The 15,096-nt window shown below is 42.1% G+C and overlaps 1 protein-coding gene across 1 annotated transcript in view; it reads left to right on the forward strand.

Moving 5' to 3' along the window:
• Positions 1-15,096, forward strand: part of LOC134357793 (ubiquitin-conjugating enzyme E2 E2) — a 189,021-nt gene that overhangs the window by 18,981 nt on the left and 154,944 nt on the right. The window contains exon 3 of the mRNA XM_063069450.1: positions 14,786-14,836. Within this exon, the coding sequence (XP_062925520.1) occupies positions 14,786-14,836 (51 nt within the window). The remainder of the gene's footprint in view (positions 1-14,785; positions 14,837-15,096) is intronic.

Here is a 15,096-nt window from a genome sequence, read left to right on the forward strand (position 1 = left end):
TGTAACTGTTGAAAGCATTGTATGAAGGCAATCCATTATGTACACTAGGTGTCTGCCTTGATTTTGTTTGTTTACAGTAAATCAAAATGTGGCAGTGTACACTGGATGGATTCCTCCATTGATAACTATGAGGAACTAATACACAGTTCTATAGTACTGGTAGTGTTCTAACTTATTCTGTATTTCATTTAAATATATAATTTATTGCTCAGTTAAATGGTAATCTGTCTTTTTTATACTTTTTTAACTGCTTCTGTGCAACATCGGCTAATTAGGGCTGTCGGTTAATTGGGCCAAAATATACCGGTCCCAATGTGTCCCAATTAAATGGATCCGTTATATTAGGCTTAGGAGTTTGTAGGTGGAGTTGGGGGGACTGGATGGAGGAAATTGAATCAACACATGTAGCTTGTAAATCCTAAGTAGTTATGGGATGAGGCTTGAATGGATTTAAAAAAAGACGATAAAACATAGATGTAACATAATCTCTTGTCTAAGTTCCATGTGTGCCTGTGACTCCTTCTGGTATCCATCTTGTATAAATGGAGTTTAATATGGGGACGTGTGAGATCAAGAGCAATTGAAAAGCAGAGACACAAATGAGTGATGGAGGTGTTATAGTGCAAGTCAGCAGACAGGTCCATCAGGTCGATGTGTATTGCAAAGGGGCTGGATGTTAAGAATAGTAAACACAAAATACTCTGCAGATGCTGCGGTCAAAGCAACACTCACAACACGCTGGAGGAACTCAGCAGGTCGGGCAGCATCCTTGGAAACGATCAGTCAACATTTCGGGCCGGAACCCTTCGTCAGGACTCTAGGGGGAAGGGGCAGAGGCCCTAGAAAGAAGGTGGGGTGAGGGTGGGAAGGAGAAGGCTGGTAGGTTCCAGGTGAAAACCCAGTAAGGGGAAAGATAAAAGGGTGGGGGAGGGGAGGCAGGGAGGTGATAGGCAGGAAAGGTGAAGAAGGAATAGGGGAAAACACAATGGGTAGTAGAAGGAGGCGGAACCATGAAGGAGGTGATAGGCAGCTGGGGGAGGGGGCAGAGTGAAATAGAGATAGGGGAGGGAATTACCGGAAATTGGAGAATTCTGTGTTCATACCCGGGGCTGGAGACTACCTAGACGGTATATGAGGTGTTGCTGCTCCAACCTGAGTTTAGCCTCATCATGGCAGTAAAGGAGGCCATGTATGGACATATCCGAATGGGAATGGGAAGCAGAGTTGAAGTGGGTGGCAACCGGGAGATCCTGTCTGTTGTGGCAGACGGAGCAGAGGTGCTCGACGAAGCGGTCCCCCAATCTGCGTCGGGTTTCACCGATGTAGAGGAGGCCGCACCGGGAGCACCGGATGCAATAGATGACCCCAACAGACTCACAAGTGAAGTGTTGCCTCACCTGGAAGGACTGTTTGGGGCCCTGAATGGTGGCAAGAGAGGAGGTGTAGGGACAGGTGTAGCACTTACGCTTACAGGTATAAGTGCTGGGTGGGAGATCCGTGGGGAGAGATGTGTAGATCAGGGAGTCGCGGAGGGACTGATCCCTGAGGAAAGTGGAGAGGGGTGGAGAGGGAAAGATGTGCTTAGTGGTGGGGTCCTGTTGAAGGTGGCAGAAGTTGCAGAGGATAATGTGCTGGATCCAGAGGCTGGTGGGGTGGTAGGTGAGGACAAGGGGAACTCTGTCCCTGTTGTGGTGGCGGGAGGATGGGGTGAGGGCCGAAGTGCGGGAAATGGAGGAGATGCGGGTGAGGGCATCATTGATGATGGCAGAAGGGAAACCACGATCCTTAAAGAAAGAGGACATTTGAGATGTCCTGGAACAGAAAGCCTTATCCTGAGAGCAGATGCGGCGGAGATGGAGGAACTGGGAATAGGGAATGGCATTTTTGCATGTGGCGGTGGGAAGAGGAGTCGAGAGTCAGTGGGCTTGTAGAAGATGTCTGTGGAAATTTGTCTCCAGAGATGGAGACCGAGAGGTCGAGAAAGGGGAGAGAAGTGTCCGAGATAGACCAAGTGAATTTGAGGGCTGGGAGGAAGTTTGAAGTAAAGTCGATGAAATTGACAAGCTCAGCCTGGGTGCAGGAAGCAACACCAATGTAGTCGTCAATGTAGCGAAGGAAAAGTTGGGGAGCAGTACCAGAACAGGTTTGGAGCACAGACTGCTCCACATAACCAACGAAAAGGCAGGCATTGCTGGGGCCCATGCGAGTGCCCATAGCTACACCCTTGGTCTGAAGAAAGTGGGAAGAGCCAAAAGAGAAGTTATTAAGTGTGAGTACCAGTTCCGCCAACCGGAGGAGGGTAGTGGTGGTGGGGAACTGGTGAGGTCTATTCTCCAGAAAGTAGCGGGGGGCTTTGAGGCCTTCTTGATGGGGAATGGAGGTGTATAAGGATTGGACGTCCATAGTGAAAATGAAGCGGTCGGGACCGGGGAACTGGAAGTTATTGAAGAGGTGGAGGGCACGAGATGTATCTCGGATGTAGGTGGGAAGGGACTGAACTATGGGTGACAAAATGGAGTCCACGTAGGCAGATACAAGTTCGGTGGGGCAGGAGCAGGCAGAAACTATGGGTCTACCCGGACAGTCAGGCTTGTGGATCTTGGGGAGGAGATAAAACCGAGCAGTGCGGGGTGTGGGAATTATGAGTTTTGTGGCTGAGGATGGAAGGTCTCCGGAGTTGATACGGGCGGTGATGGTACGGGAGACAATGGTTTGATGTTTTTTGGTGGGGTCCTATTCCAGGGGTAAGTAAGAGGAGGTGTCAGGGAGCTGCTGTTTGGCCTCAGTGAGGCAGAGGACTCTGCTTCCCATTCCCATTGGGATAAGTCCACACATGGCCTCCTCTACTGCCATGATAGAACACCTAATATACCATCTAGGTAGTCTCCAGCCCCTTGGTATGAACATAGAATTCTCCAACTTCCGGTAATTCCCTTCCCCTATCCCTATTTCACTCTGCCCCCTCCCCCAGCTGCCTATTACCTCCCTCATAGTTCCGCCTCCTTCTACTACCCATTGTGTTTTCCCCTATTCCTTCTTCACCTTTCCTGCCTATCCCCTCCCTGCTTCCCCTCCCCCATCCTTTTATCTTCCCCCTTACTGGTTTTACACCTGGCAGCTACCAGCCTTCTCCTTCCCACCCTCCCCCCACCTTCTTCATAGGGCCTCTGCCCCTTCCCTCTACAGTCCTGACGAAGGGTTCCGGCCCGAAACGTTGACTGATCATTTCCACGGATGCTGCCTGACCTGCTGAGTTCCTCCAGCGTGTTGTTAAGAATAGTGTGGCTCTGTTACTGTATTGCAGGGTATTGGTGAGGTCACACCTGGAATACTGTGCTCACTTTTGATCCCCTTATCAGTTAATCCAAAGAGATTCACGGGGTTTATTTCTGTGTGTGTATATTGTTTTATCAAGAGAGGTTAATCAGTTTAGACATGGAGTTTAGATAAATTTAGGTAACCTTATTCAAATGCACGAAGAGGACTTGAGTGGGTGGATGTTGCGATGTTTTCACTACTGGGAGAGCCCCGAACATGAGAGCCTAATGGGGCCAGTTATTTAAGCCTGAGGTATATAGAGATTTCTTAGAAGGTATTCTTAGAGTCTCTGGAAGATCAGATCATTAAATTGAAGATGGATAAATGTTAAGGAGGAGGAGGCCACTGTTGTGATGAGGCCACACTTAGGTTGGAGGAACCGCATTTTATACCTGGGTAGCCTCCGACCTGATGGCACGAACATTGATTTCTTGAACTTCTGGTAATGTCCCCCCCCCCCCAACTTCATCTTTCACCATCCTCTCTTCCCTCTCTCACCTTATCTCCTTGCCTGCCCATTGCTTCCCTCTGGTGCTTCCCCCCTCCCTTTTCTTTCTTCCTCTGCCTTCTGCCCTCTCCTATCAGACTCCCCTTTCTCCAGCCTGGTATCTCTTTCAGCAATCAACTTCCCAGCTTTTTACTTCATCCCTACCCCCATCTTTTAACTCTAGCCCTCATCTGTTTTTTTCGGTCCTGCTGAAGGGTCTCAGTCCAAAACGTCATCTGTACTCTTTTCTATAGATCCTGCCTGGCCTGCTGAGTTCCTCCAGTATTTTGTGTGTGTGTTGCTTGATTTCCAGCATCTGCAGATTTTTCTCTTGTTTGTGATCAGATTCCTCCTTTCTTGTATTATGTAGTGAGTGCCAATGTGAGCTGCTGTAGATAGGCTTCACCCACCCTTCAAAGTCAGCTGCCATTTTCAGTGACTGTGTGTAACCTTGTAACGAAGTAGGAGAAAGAAAAGTGTGTCTTCTCAGTGAGTGCTATGCATTGTGCTTTGTGCTTGAGGACATTGTAAAAGCTGAGAAGTCAACAGTGTTTGGGGCTGTGCTGGGAGTAAGCAGTATTTGGACCTAACCTCAATTGAGATTGCCATACTAATGTGATGGGCTGTATTACATTGCATTGAATAAGTGTATGATTCATTTAATGGAGTAGGAAACTGAGGATATTTAATTGACCTTCTGTGAGGTCATTAAATCTCTTCCTAGGTTGTATCCAGGTCCTTACAGCTTAACTCCTTTATAACTCCACAGTAGCATAGTGATTAGTGTAACCTTCACGGTCCCAGCTTTAAGATCGGGGTTCAACTCCCACCACTGTCTGTAAGGTGTTTGTACATTCTCCCCGTGACTGCAGTAGTTTCATCTGCGTGCTCTGGTTTCCTCTCTCATTCCTAAAATGTACAGTTAGGGTTAGTAAGCTGTGGTTATGCTATGTTGGCACTGGAAGCACGGCGACATTTGTGGGCTGCCCCAGCACATCTCTGACGCAGGCAATGCATGTCACTGTTTCAGTGTTTTGATGTACTTGTGACAAATAAAACTAATCTTTGCATTGTGGGGGAAGGGGTGGTGTTAATGCTTTTCTTTGAATGGGTTCCTTGGTTTGTTTTGTGGCTTTCTGTGGGAATACTAATTTCAGGGTTGTATATGGCATACATATTCTCATAAATTATATATGTACGTTGAATCTTTGAATCATTTTGTTCACTTCCACTGCACTTGAGCATATTAGCTGAAAAGCATTTGTATCTCTTCGTGGGCAAAGGATGTCTCTCCTCTTCACCTCATTGGTGTACATTGAGCTACTTTGGAGAAATAAGGGTTTGTTTCTCCACTGGTCAACCATCACCATCCAGAATGTTTATTCTAAGGTCTGACTTGTACAGTATGTTTCCTTTAGAAGATGCTGGTCTGGAACTAGCTGTGGTTTGTTGGGGTGAACTTATTCACAGCAAGGGAGCAGAAGTAAAAACTGTCCCAGAAATTCAATGTTGAATTAAACGCGCTACATGGTAGTGTGAAATGTTGATCTTGACCCTCTACAATTCATTCTGTTTAGCACCACCAGTCATACTAAACTTTGCAGCAGTTTAGTATTTTCTGTTTTGGTATAACAGGACTGTTGCACTGAATGTTGGAGAGTGTCTCCTTTTTGTAGCAATGTTATAACATATTAGTCTACCTGAAAGATAATAGTCCTGCATATATAATAAAGCATCAGCCAAAATTATGTGCTGACTCAGATGCAAGTGAGCCAAGGCTGAGTAGCTGCTTCCCTGGTTCTTTAGAGTCACAATGACACATTGATAAATGAAATTAAACATGATGATAACTCACAAAATGCTGGTGGAACGCAGCAGGCCAGACAGCATCCATAGGAAGAAGCACAGTTGACGTTTCGGGCCGAGACCTTTCGTTAGGACTGACGACGAAGGGTCTCGGCCCGAAACGTCGACTGTGCTTCTTCCTATGGGTGCTGTCTGGCCTGCTGCGTTCCACCAGCATTTTGTGTGTGTTGCTTGAATTTCCAGCATCTGCAGATTTCCGTGTGTTGCTTGAATTTCCAGCATCTGCAGATTTCCGTGTGTTGCTTGAATTTCCAGCATCTGCAGATTTCCTTGTGTTTGCGCTTATGATGATAACTCATTAGTTTTTTTAGTATATCAATACATGAAAAATTGTAAGATCTTAATAAAATAATAAACATAAGGTCACAGCACATAAGAACAGAATTAGGCCATTCAGCCCATCAAGTATGCTGTGCCGTTCCATTGTGGATGATCCTGGATCCCACTCGACCCCATACACCTACCTCTCGCCATATCCTTTGATGCCTTGACCAATCAGGAAACTATCAACTTCCGCTCTAGGTATACCGACGGACTTGGCCTTCACCGCAGTCTGTGGCAGAGCATTCCACAGATTCACTACTCTGGCTAAAAAATTTCCTGAAAAGCATTTGATGTGGTATGATGTCAATAAGCCAAGTTTATTATCAACTGCACAAGTACATGTTTGCCCAGATGCAATGAAAAGCTTGCTTGCAGCAGTATCACAGGCACATGGCATCAGATAAGCCGCATTCACAAGAAAAACATAAATTATGCATTTTTTACAAGACAGAATGCAATTGGAACAAGAAAAACACAAAGCCAAAATGATCAAAGTGGTCATCGTATTGCTAAAGTGTAGTGTATAGGGTTTTGCCAGTTGGTTGATGAACCAAATAGTTGAAGGGAAGTGGATCAAATATAATTATTGTTTTTGACATCACTACTGGATGAAGCGTTGGACTTTACAGATTACATTTTAATTCAGCACATTTAATTGAAAGTCTCATACAAATCTAACAATAATTGCCAAGAATTAATTGTGGCATTAGAGTACAGTACTTTATCACCAAAATTCAGAGCTGGATGGGAAGAATGTGTAGTACATTTAGTAGGGTCAAAATGGCAATCAATTTCCAAGCATATTGATGATAATCTGAACTGTGAAAAGAGCTATTTTTCATTTATTAAAATTAGTTCCCTGATTATACTAATAGGTCAATTTTTCAAAGCATGAAATATATTTCTGAGGCATAAAAAGAAATGTTTGATTTTGCATTTATTCCACATTTGATAAACAAATATAGTAGTTGTACAATACTGTATTGTCCAGTTTTAATGAATCATTGTAACATTTCCACAAATTGACATTTGCCTCCATAGTGTTTTCCTCATTTTCCTTTCCAGGATTAGAGACATAGAGACTGGGCTATGATCCGACAGATCAATTGTTGCAATATTACAGTTTTTTATCCTGAGTCTATCTGTATTAAAGATAAAAAAATAGTCTATCCTTGAATAGGCTGAATGAGGGAAAGAGTAATATGTATAATCTTTACTAGTAGGGTGTAATTCCCTCCAGACATCTATAATTCCCAACTCCTCCATCAGTGAATTCACTTTCCGAGTCAGAGGTTTATTCTGAGTAACTATTCTTGAAGAATCTAATATAGGATTTAATCTAATATTAAAATCCCCTCCACAAATTACTACCCCTCGAGAACTGACCATTAGGTCAAAAATGTGTCTATAAAATGACCATTCACTACCTGGAGGAGCATAAACATTCAGCAATGTTATTTCTGTACCTTCTATTCTTCCTGTGATTTTTACAAACCGTCCTTCTTTGTCTCTAGTCTCTGAAATATGTTCATAATTAAGAGTACTTGATATTAAAGTAGCTACCCCTCTTTTGTGACTCAATTTATATGATGAATAAAATACATGCTTAAAGCCCATTCTTTTTAATTTTCCATGTTCAGATTGGCTCATATGTGTTTCCTGGAGGAAAGCTATTTGTGCCCTCTCTTTTTTCAATTTAGACATAATCTTATTTCTTTTAATTGGATTCAAAACCCCATTAACATTATAGGAAATTATTTTTACCAATTCAGTTTGCATTTTTCTCTAGTAGAAAAAAAGCACTCTCCTTTTCTAACCAAACAGTAAGCAATCCCTTCTCAACAGTAAACCAAGACATATAACCACACCCTAGACATTTCTGAACGTATAACATTTGAAAATTTTCCCCGACTTCCCACAGTGAGGCCTGAGCACCGACCCGCCTCAGTTCAGAGGGATAACCTCTATCTTCACCCTGTGTTAGAGGGCCCTCAGCAGTTTGAATAATCATAGAGAATTTTCTCCTATTTATGTCTCGACCATATTGCTATCATTCAAGTTATTCCGCCTAGATTATTTTCAGTTACCAGTTTTCATTTTACTTTTAAGTCCGATTTACTCTTTTCAGTCATTTCTCTTAATTAATCTGTATTCTCTGTACATTTGCGTCTGAATATTTGCAGCTTTTCCTTGTAGTTTGACACTCTGGTTCGAGTGGAGCGTCCTCGCCCCACTAACTGCCACGATTTCTGCCGAATCCTCTCCAGTAGCGACTCCGGTTGGGTGATAACTCTAATAGGTAGTCCCCGGTCCGCCAGGTCCGACGTTGCCTCCTCCACCGTAGCGTAAGTTTTTGTCCCTTCGTCGTAAAAGACTCTCAGCCGAGCTGGATACAGGGTCTGGAATCTGATGTTGTTTTCCTTCAGGACTCTCCGTGTTTCCGTATATTCCTTCCGTCTGGCAAGAATCCCCGGTGCGTAGTCGTGGTCTAAACTGATTTTACAGTTGTTCCACATGAAACCTTTCTTTTGCCATGCTCTTTTAAGCACCTCTTCCTTCGTTCTGTAACTGAGAAATCTGATCAGAATCGATCTGGGCTGGGCGCCTGCCGGAGGCTGTGGTGCCAACGCGCGGTGAGCCCTTTCTATCTGTAGGTCTTTTGCGGCCGGTATATCAAGGTTCTCTCTAAGCAGCTTCTCCACGAAGGGAATCATCAATCCGGGTTTACCTTCGGTTCCTTCGGGAACTCCGTAGATCCTCACATTTTCCCTTCTCGAGCGGCCTTCTTGATCTATTAGTTTCCACTGGAGTTGGTCTTGTAGCTTCAGCATTTCTGCTATCACTTCTTCGGCATTTTGTAGCTTCTCTTCAATTCCAACAATCCTCGCTTCGGCTTCATCTATCCGCGAGTTAGTTTTTACTATTTCTCCTTTAATATCTTCCAGCTGTTTGCTGTTATCTTGTCGGAACTCGCGAATCTCTCCGAGAATCAAAGACAGAGTCACCGATTCCCCCTCATTATCTCCGTCCTGGCTTGCCGTGGGAGAGCTAGGCCCTTCGCCTTGCTGCATCTCTTTATGTTTATCAGCCTTCGAAGCGGACTTTTTATTCTTGTTCTTAGACATCATCCTTGCCCCTTTTATTAATATAGTTATGCAATATTAAGTATTTGTCTAAATTCGATTTTGGGGCAGTTTACCTTTTTTGTCGAGAGACCTTTTCCTTACGCCGCCATTCCCTTGATGACCCGGAAGTCCCCTCTGCCACAAATTGACATTTGCATACAAATTGACATTTGTATCCCGAGCTGTTGTGAACACACCAGAATGATAATGCCATGTAGTTCAGCTCCTGCAGTTTACCTGAATCAGTTGTGCTGTTATCAACAATGCAAAGTACAGTATTTGGATTGTCTAAGTGAGTTAATGTGCATTGTAATACAGGTCTAAATTGACCTAAAACACTTAATAGTGATTTCAGATGTGCTGTTGTTTATGTGGGTCACAAAACTGGCTCCATTACTCCTCCTTTTTCAATGCTGGGTGAAGATGGGGAGGGGTTAATGATTTGCAGGTAGGTACTTGCATCAGCTGTAACTTGTAAATCAGAAGAGATTGTTGGATGTGTATTAAGTGTGAGGAGAATTTTGTATAGGAATGCAGTAATCTCAACCACACCACTGTCAGCTACTTGGACATCCATGTGTTACCTGCTCATCTGTCAATTATGCACTGTGTTCTCCAAGAATAATGGAAGCATAAGGGCCTCTTGTGTAACATACACCTGCTCTGGTTGAATAACTAACATCTGTATCCTGTGTGGGTGTGAAGCATAGCATAATAGTAAGTGTGAGGGGCTATTGTAAATTAAGTGTGAGTTGTGGATTATGGAGATAATTGGAAGGTGAGTGTAGCTGGTGATGCGGTTTTGTGGGAGATGGGATTGGCATTGATATATATGATGACTTTAAATATATTTTTTGTCCTTGTCCTGGGGGGGGGGTCACTCTAAGTGTAACATTGTTTGGAAAGCTTTTCCTCACTGCCTCTTGATTACTAGCACGAAGGATGACTTAGTTCCCTGAGAAATGTTTATCTCTTTTCTTTCCTTTTTTGAGCACAGCAGGTTAGAGTCGCCCATAAGTCAGAGGGTTTTCTATCACTCAGAGCAGCTATGTGGTACACAGCACCAGCAATCACATACAGTCCATTGGTGGCTGAATAATAAAACAAAAATCGTTTCATCTGAACATAACAATTAAATCTCATTCCTATTTTAGATGTCTGTACACCTCACCAGAAATGCAGCCTTGCTAAATCCACACACAGATTGTTGAGGAAGTAGACTTCCAAAGTAAGCCATCCATTAGTATGCTTTAGTTTAAGCGGATAGAAATGCAGGATTTCAAATAACTGGAATTTCAGTGGGTTCCTGTCAAAACTTCAATGACTACAACAACTCAACAAAGATGAACTTGCAAAGACAAGTAATTGGTGAATTGTTAAGTCAACTGTTATTCAAGGTTATATAAAATCATTAGGGTAGAAGGTCAATACTTGGATCCAGTTGTCAACAAACATGATAAGAAAGCAAAAGAGTCAAAGAGGTTCTGAGCTTTGTTGCTGAAGGCTTAAGTATCATCCATGTAGTATTGTGAAAATCATAAAGAGGCTGATCTATGGAGATATTTGAAAACAATGATTATACAAGATGTTCTGCAGATGCAATGTGCTAAATGCTGGAGGAACTCAGTAGGTCAGGCTGCATCTATGGAGAGAAATAAACAATCAACATTTTGGGCTAAGACTCCACCAATCCTGATGAAGGGTCTTGGTCCAAAATATTGAGGTTTATTCACCCTTGCAGATGCTGCCTGACCTGCCGAATTCCTGCAGTATTTTGTGATTATTGTAAATGAAGGGATTAGCTAACCAGAGAATTTTTGAAAATCATACCTGTTGCAAGTTGTAGAATTTTAGGTGACCTGAGGTTTATGGTATGATTTGGATCTTCAGCTGACAAATGGATAGATGAGGGTTTTGGTAGCATACAATATGAGAGGTGATGAGAGTTGAGTGAGGATGCTATGATGAAAAAGGGGATCTTAGACATATAGCTTTGTCATCACTAAAGATGATCTCATAGTTAAATATGGTATTAAGCCAGCGGTCCATGAGACAGCCCTCATTAATGGAATGAATATGGAGAGAGAGGGTCAGTAACTTTAAATTCTTTGGTGCCATCACAAAGAAGACATGAAAATGCCTCTGCTATCTTGGAAGTTTGCATATATTCGGCATGTCACCAAAAACTTTAACAAACATATCGATGCACAGTGCAGACTATACTGACTGATGGATCAGGGCCTATCCAGTCCATGCTCTCTTCTCATTGCAGCCATTGGGAAGAAGGAACAGGAGCCTCAGGACCCACACTGTCAGGTTCAGGAACAGTTATCCTACTACCATCAGGCTCCTGAATTGGCATGGATAACTTCACTCACCTCAACTCTGAACTGATTTTACAATCTACAAACTTACTTCAATGACTCTTCAGTATTATTTTTATTTGCCCAGTTTGTCGTCTTGCACATTGTTCTTTGGTGAATAGTCTATGTCTGTTTATGTATAGTTTTTCGTAAAATACAATTGTATTTCTTTTTTTCCTGTAAATGCCTGCAAGAAAATGAATCTTGGGGTAGTAAATGGTAACATATACTTATATGATAATAAATTTATTTTGAACTTTGGAAACAGTCTAGTTCATTTAGAGGTAATTTGTAAGGAAGAGGGATGACTGAACTGGAGTTTAATGGATTGTGTTGAGTGGAAGGAATTTTCTGCTTGCGCAGTGTATTATGTTTTTATAAGCAGTTCAACAGTTTAGGAATAGTGAATGTTCATGAAAGCTGATAGTAAGGTAAAGCTGGCTGTTGCTATCGAGCCTTGAAAATCAAACGTGCAGGTGTTGGAAATCTGAAAATATAACAGAAAATGCTGAAAGACAGTGTCAGTCTCTGAGGGAAGAGAAAAAAGATCTACTGTCCCGGGTTGAAGACCAACTCAGCCCCAGCTGCCCCCACCCCAAGGTCATTGACATCAAATGCCAATCATGAACCCCTCCCCCTAGATACAGTCCTAAAAGCCAGGTGCAGGTTGAGGACCCCTTATCCAAAAATCCGAAAGCTTCCTAAATCCAAGATGTTTTTGGGCACTGACATGACACCACAAAGGGAAAGCTCCTCGAAGTGCTGGGAAGGTTCAGGTATCAGTGATTATTATGTGTTTTGTGCTTATTCTCTGTTCCATGCTGTGAAACTATCACTGAAGATGTCAAAAGGCTTGCAGTTAGTTACCCCAATGGTTAAAGGTGAAAAGATAAAGAGGAAGCATTTATCTTTACCTATAACACAAAATCAAGTTTTTGGAAAAACTTGACAGTGGTGTAAGTGTGAAGCATCTGACAGAGGACAGTATTGGAATGGCCAGACAGGCAAACTTAAAGTTCCATGCTGAAATATGCTGAAGTTAATAATAAAAAAAGGTAAAACTCTGCATAAGGCAAAAAATGAGGATCTTGATTACGTATTGAAAGATTGGATTTGTCGGCGTCAGAGTGAACAAATGCCACTTATTGGTATGCTGATCGTGAAATGAGTAAAGGTCTATCATGACAAACCAAAAATTGAAAGTAATTGTGAATGTTCAGCAGGCTTGTTGCAGAAAATTTTTAAAAAGGCACGGCATTAAATTTTTAAAGATTTTTGGTGATAAAGCATCTGCTGAACAGGAAGCAGCAGGGAAATTCATTGATCAGTTTGCCAAGATCACCGCTGATGAAGCTAACACGCTGAACAGTTGCATCGGTATATATGTATGAAGAACGAGTCTAAGACATAGACTGCTTAACAGTAACACATAAATTCAGAGTCAGGAATGATAGCGATGCCAAAGAACCACTGACCGTCCACCTGGGTGGCCAAAGTAGTGGCAGCTTCCCTTTCTGATGGTTCAGTGTACACATTATTATTTCATGCGCAAGACTACCTTCAGGATATATGTATAAACTGAATATGTAATGTAAATGGATTTGGTGATTTTACCTGGGTCCCATCCCCAAGCAAATATTCCAAAACCTGAAATCCAAAACGCTTCTGGCCCCAAACATTTTTGGATAGGGTTGTGCAAACCTGTACCTGGCAGCATTCTGTCCTCTTCCACCAGAACTGGATGGCTCTGTCATAATGTGCAACAACTTGTCACCTGAAATTATTAAAATAATTCTTCTGCCCTAAGTCAAAGTAAAATTTATTATCAAGGTAAGTCTATGTTACCATATATTGCCTTGAGATTAATTTTCTTGTAAGCATTTTCTGGAAAATAAAGAAGTACAATACAATTTACAAAATTATCTACATATAGATGAACAAACAACATCGACAAATTCTCCCAAGAAATAAAGAAGTATTGAGAACTTTAGCTGTCACGAGTCATTGAAAGTGAGTCTTTAGGTTATGGAATCAGTTCTGGGTTGTGGTGAGTGAAATTACCCACACCGGTTCAGGAGCCTAATGGTAGTAGTGAAAAGACAGCATTGCTGGACGACCCTAAGGGTTATAATGCGCTTGAATGGAAGATATTATTCCTAGTGGCTGCAGTGAGCTTTGTTGAAATAATTTAAGAGGCCAAAAGCAGAGAGATCAGATTGGGATGGAGAATTGAAGTGACAGGTGACTGGAAGCTAAGGATTATGTTTGTAGGTTGGTGTGAGGATTAATGCTTAAATTAAGAGGTGTCACCTGAGAAGCAGTTTGGAGCATCAGATTCATGACTTGGACAAGTTGAGACAAATCTTTAAATAATGTCAAAGCAGGTCTCTCATGCATTAAAGCTGGTTCTGCTTAAATAATATGACATCCTTCTTGAATAGTGGAAAATTGCCAAAGTGTTATCCACCCTGGGTTTGTTTGTTTCTTTGTTTTTTTTTGTTGAGATTCAGCATGGAATAGGGCCTTCCGGCCCTTTGAGGTGTACCACACCACAAGCAAGTGCCACCTGGTTAACCTAATAATGGGACAATATACAATGAACAATTTACCTACTACCTGGTAGGTCTTTTGAGTTTGGGAGGAAACCAGAGCACCTGGGAAACCCTACGTATTCCACAGGGAGGATGAACAGACCCCTTACAGATGGTGTCAGAATTGAACTCTGAACACTGATGCCATGAGCTGTAACAGTATGGCGCTAAGCACCACGCTATTGTAGTGCTCTGGTTTGCATGTTGTTAACCTTCCTGTTTGTGCCTAGGCACATCTTTGTTAATGTTTCCCTCACACCAAAGACCTAGGAGGAACCTCACAGGCTATGTTTATCCACACATTAAGTTCACAATTTATCCCTGCATCACCTAGGACATGCTTTCTTCTCATTTTATATATGCAGAACAGCATATTTTATGACATATGCCAGTGATATTAAATCTGATTCTGATTTTCTTAATTTCTTTTTCATTGATATTCAAGTGGTAAGAATATACATTGGGCTATATACCAAAATTCTTGTTTCACATTACTTGGTTAGTATTCAAGTAATGATAGTATAAAAATCTGAGATCATTGGTTTGTTAAAATGGAATTGTAGTCCTGCAGAAGGGTCTCAGCCCGAAACGTTGACTGTATTTTTTTCCATAGATGCTACCTAGCCTGCTGAGTTCCTCCAGCATTTTGTGTGTGTTGCTCGGAAATAATATATTCCTATTGAACTGCTGTCATGTTGTGCCTCCTTACAGGATTCAGAAAGAACTCGCAGAAATTACACTCGATCCTCCCCCAAACTGCAGGTAAGAACTAATAAATGAATTATCATGAACAGAAATACTGGAAAAATATATGCTTTTTGCAGATTGTTTCCAGAAGCATCTTGTTTGCTTTCAAGTGCAATAAAGCTAATTTAACTTTAAATCTTTTAGTGGAAACTGATGGGTACAGATGGAGGTGATTGGAATTATCTTGTAGTTTTATCCGAAAGATGTGTATTGTAATATTTAAGTAAATACTGTATTTGTTGCTGAGAAGAATTGATATGTGAATTTATGCATAA

The sequence above is a fragment of the Mobula hypostoma genome, chromosome 17, assembly GCF_963921235.1.
Source record: "Mobula hypostoma chromosome 17, sMobHyp1.1, whole genome shotgun sequence".
In the NCBI taxonomy this organism is placed as follows: Eukaryota; Metazoa; Chordata; class Chondrichthyes; order Myliobatiformes; family Myliobatidae; genus Mobula; species Mobula hypostoma.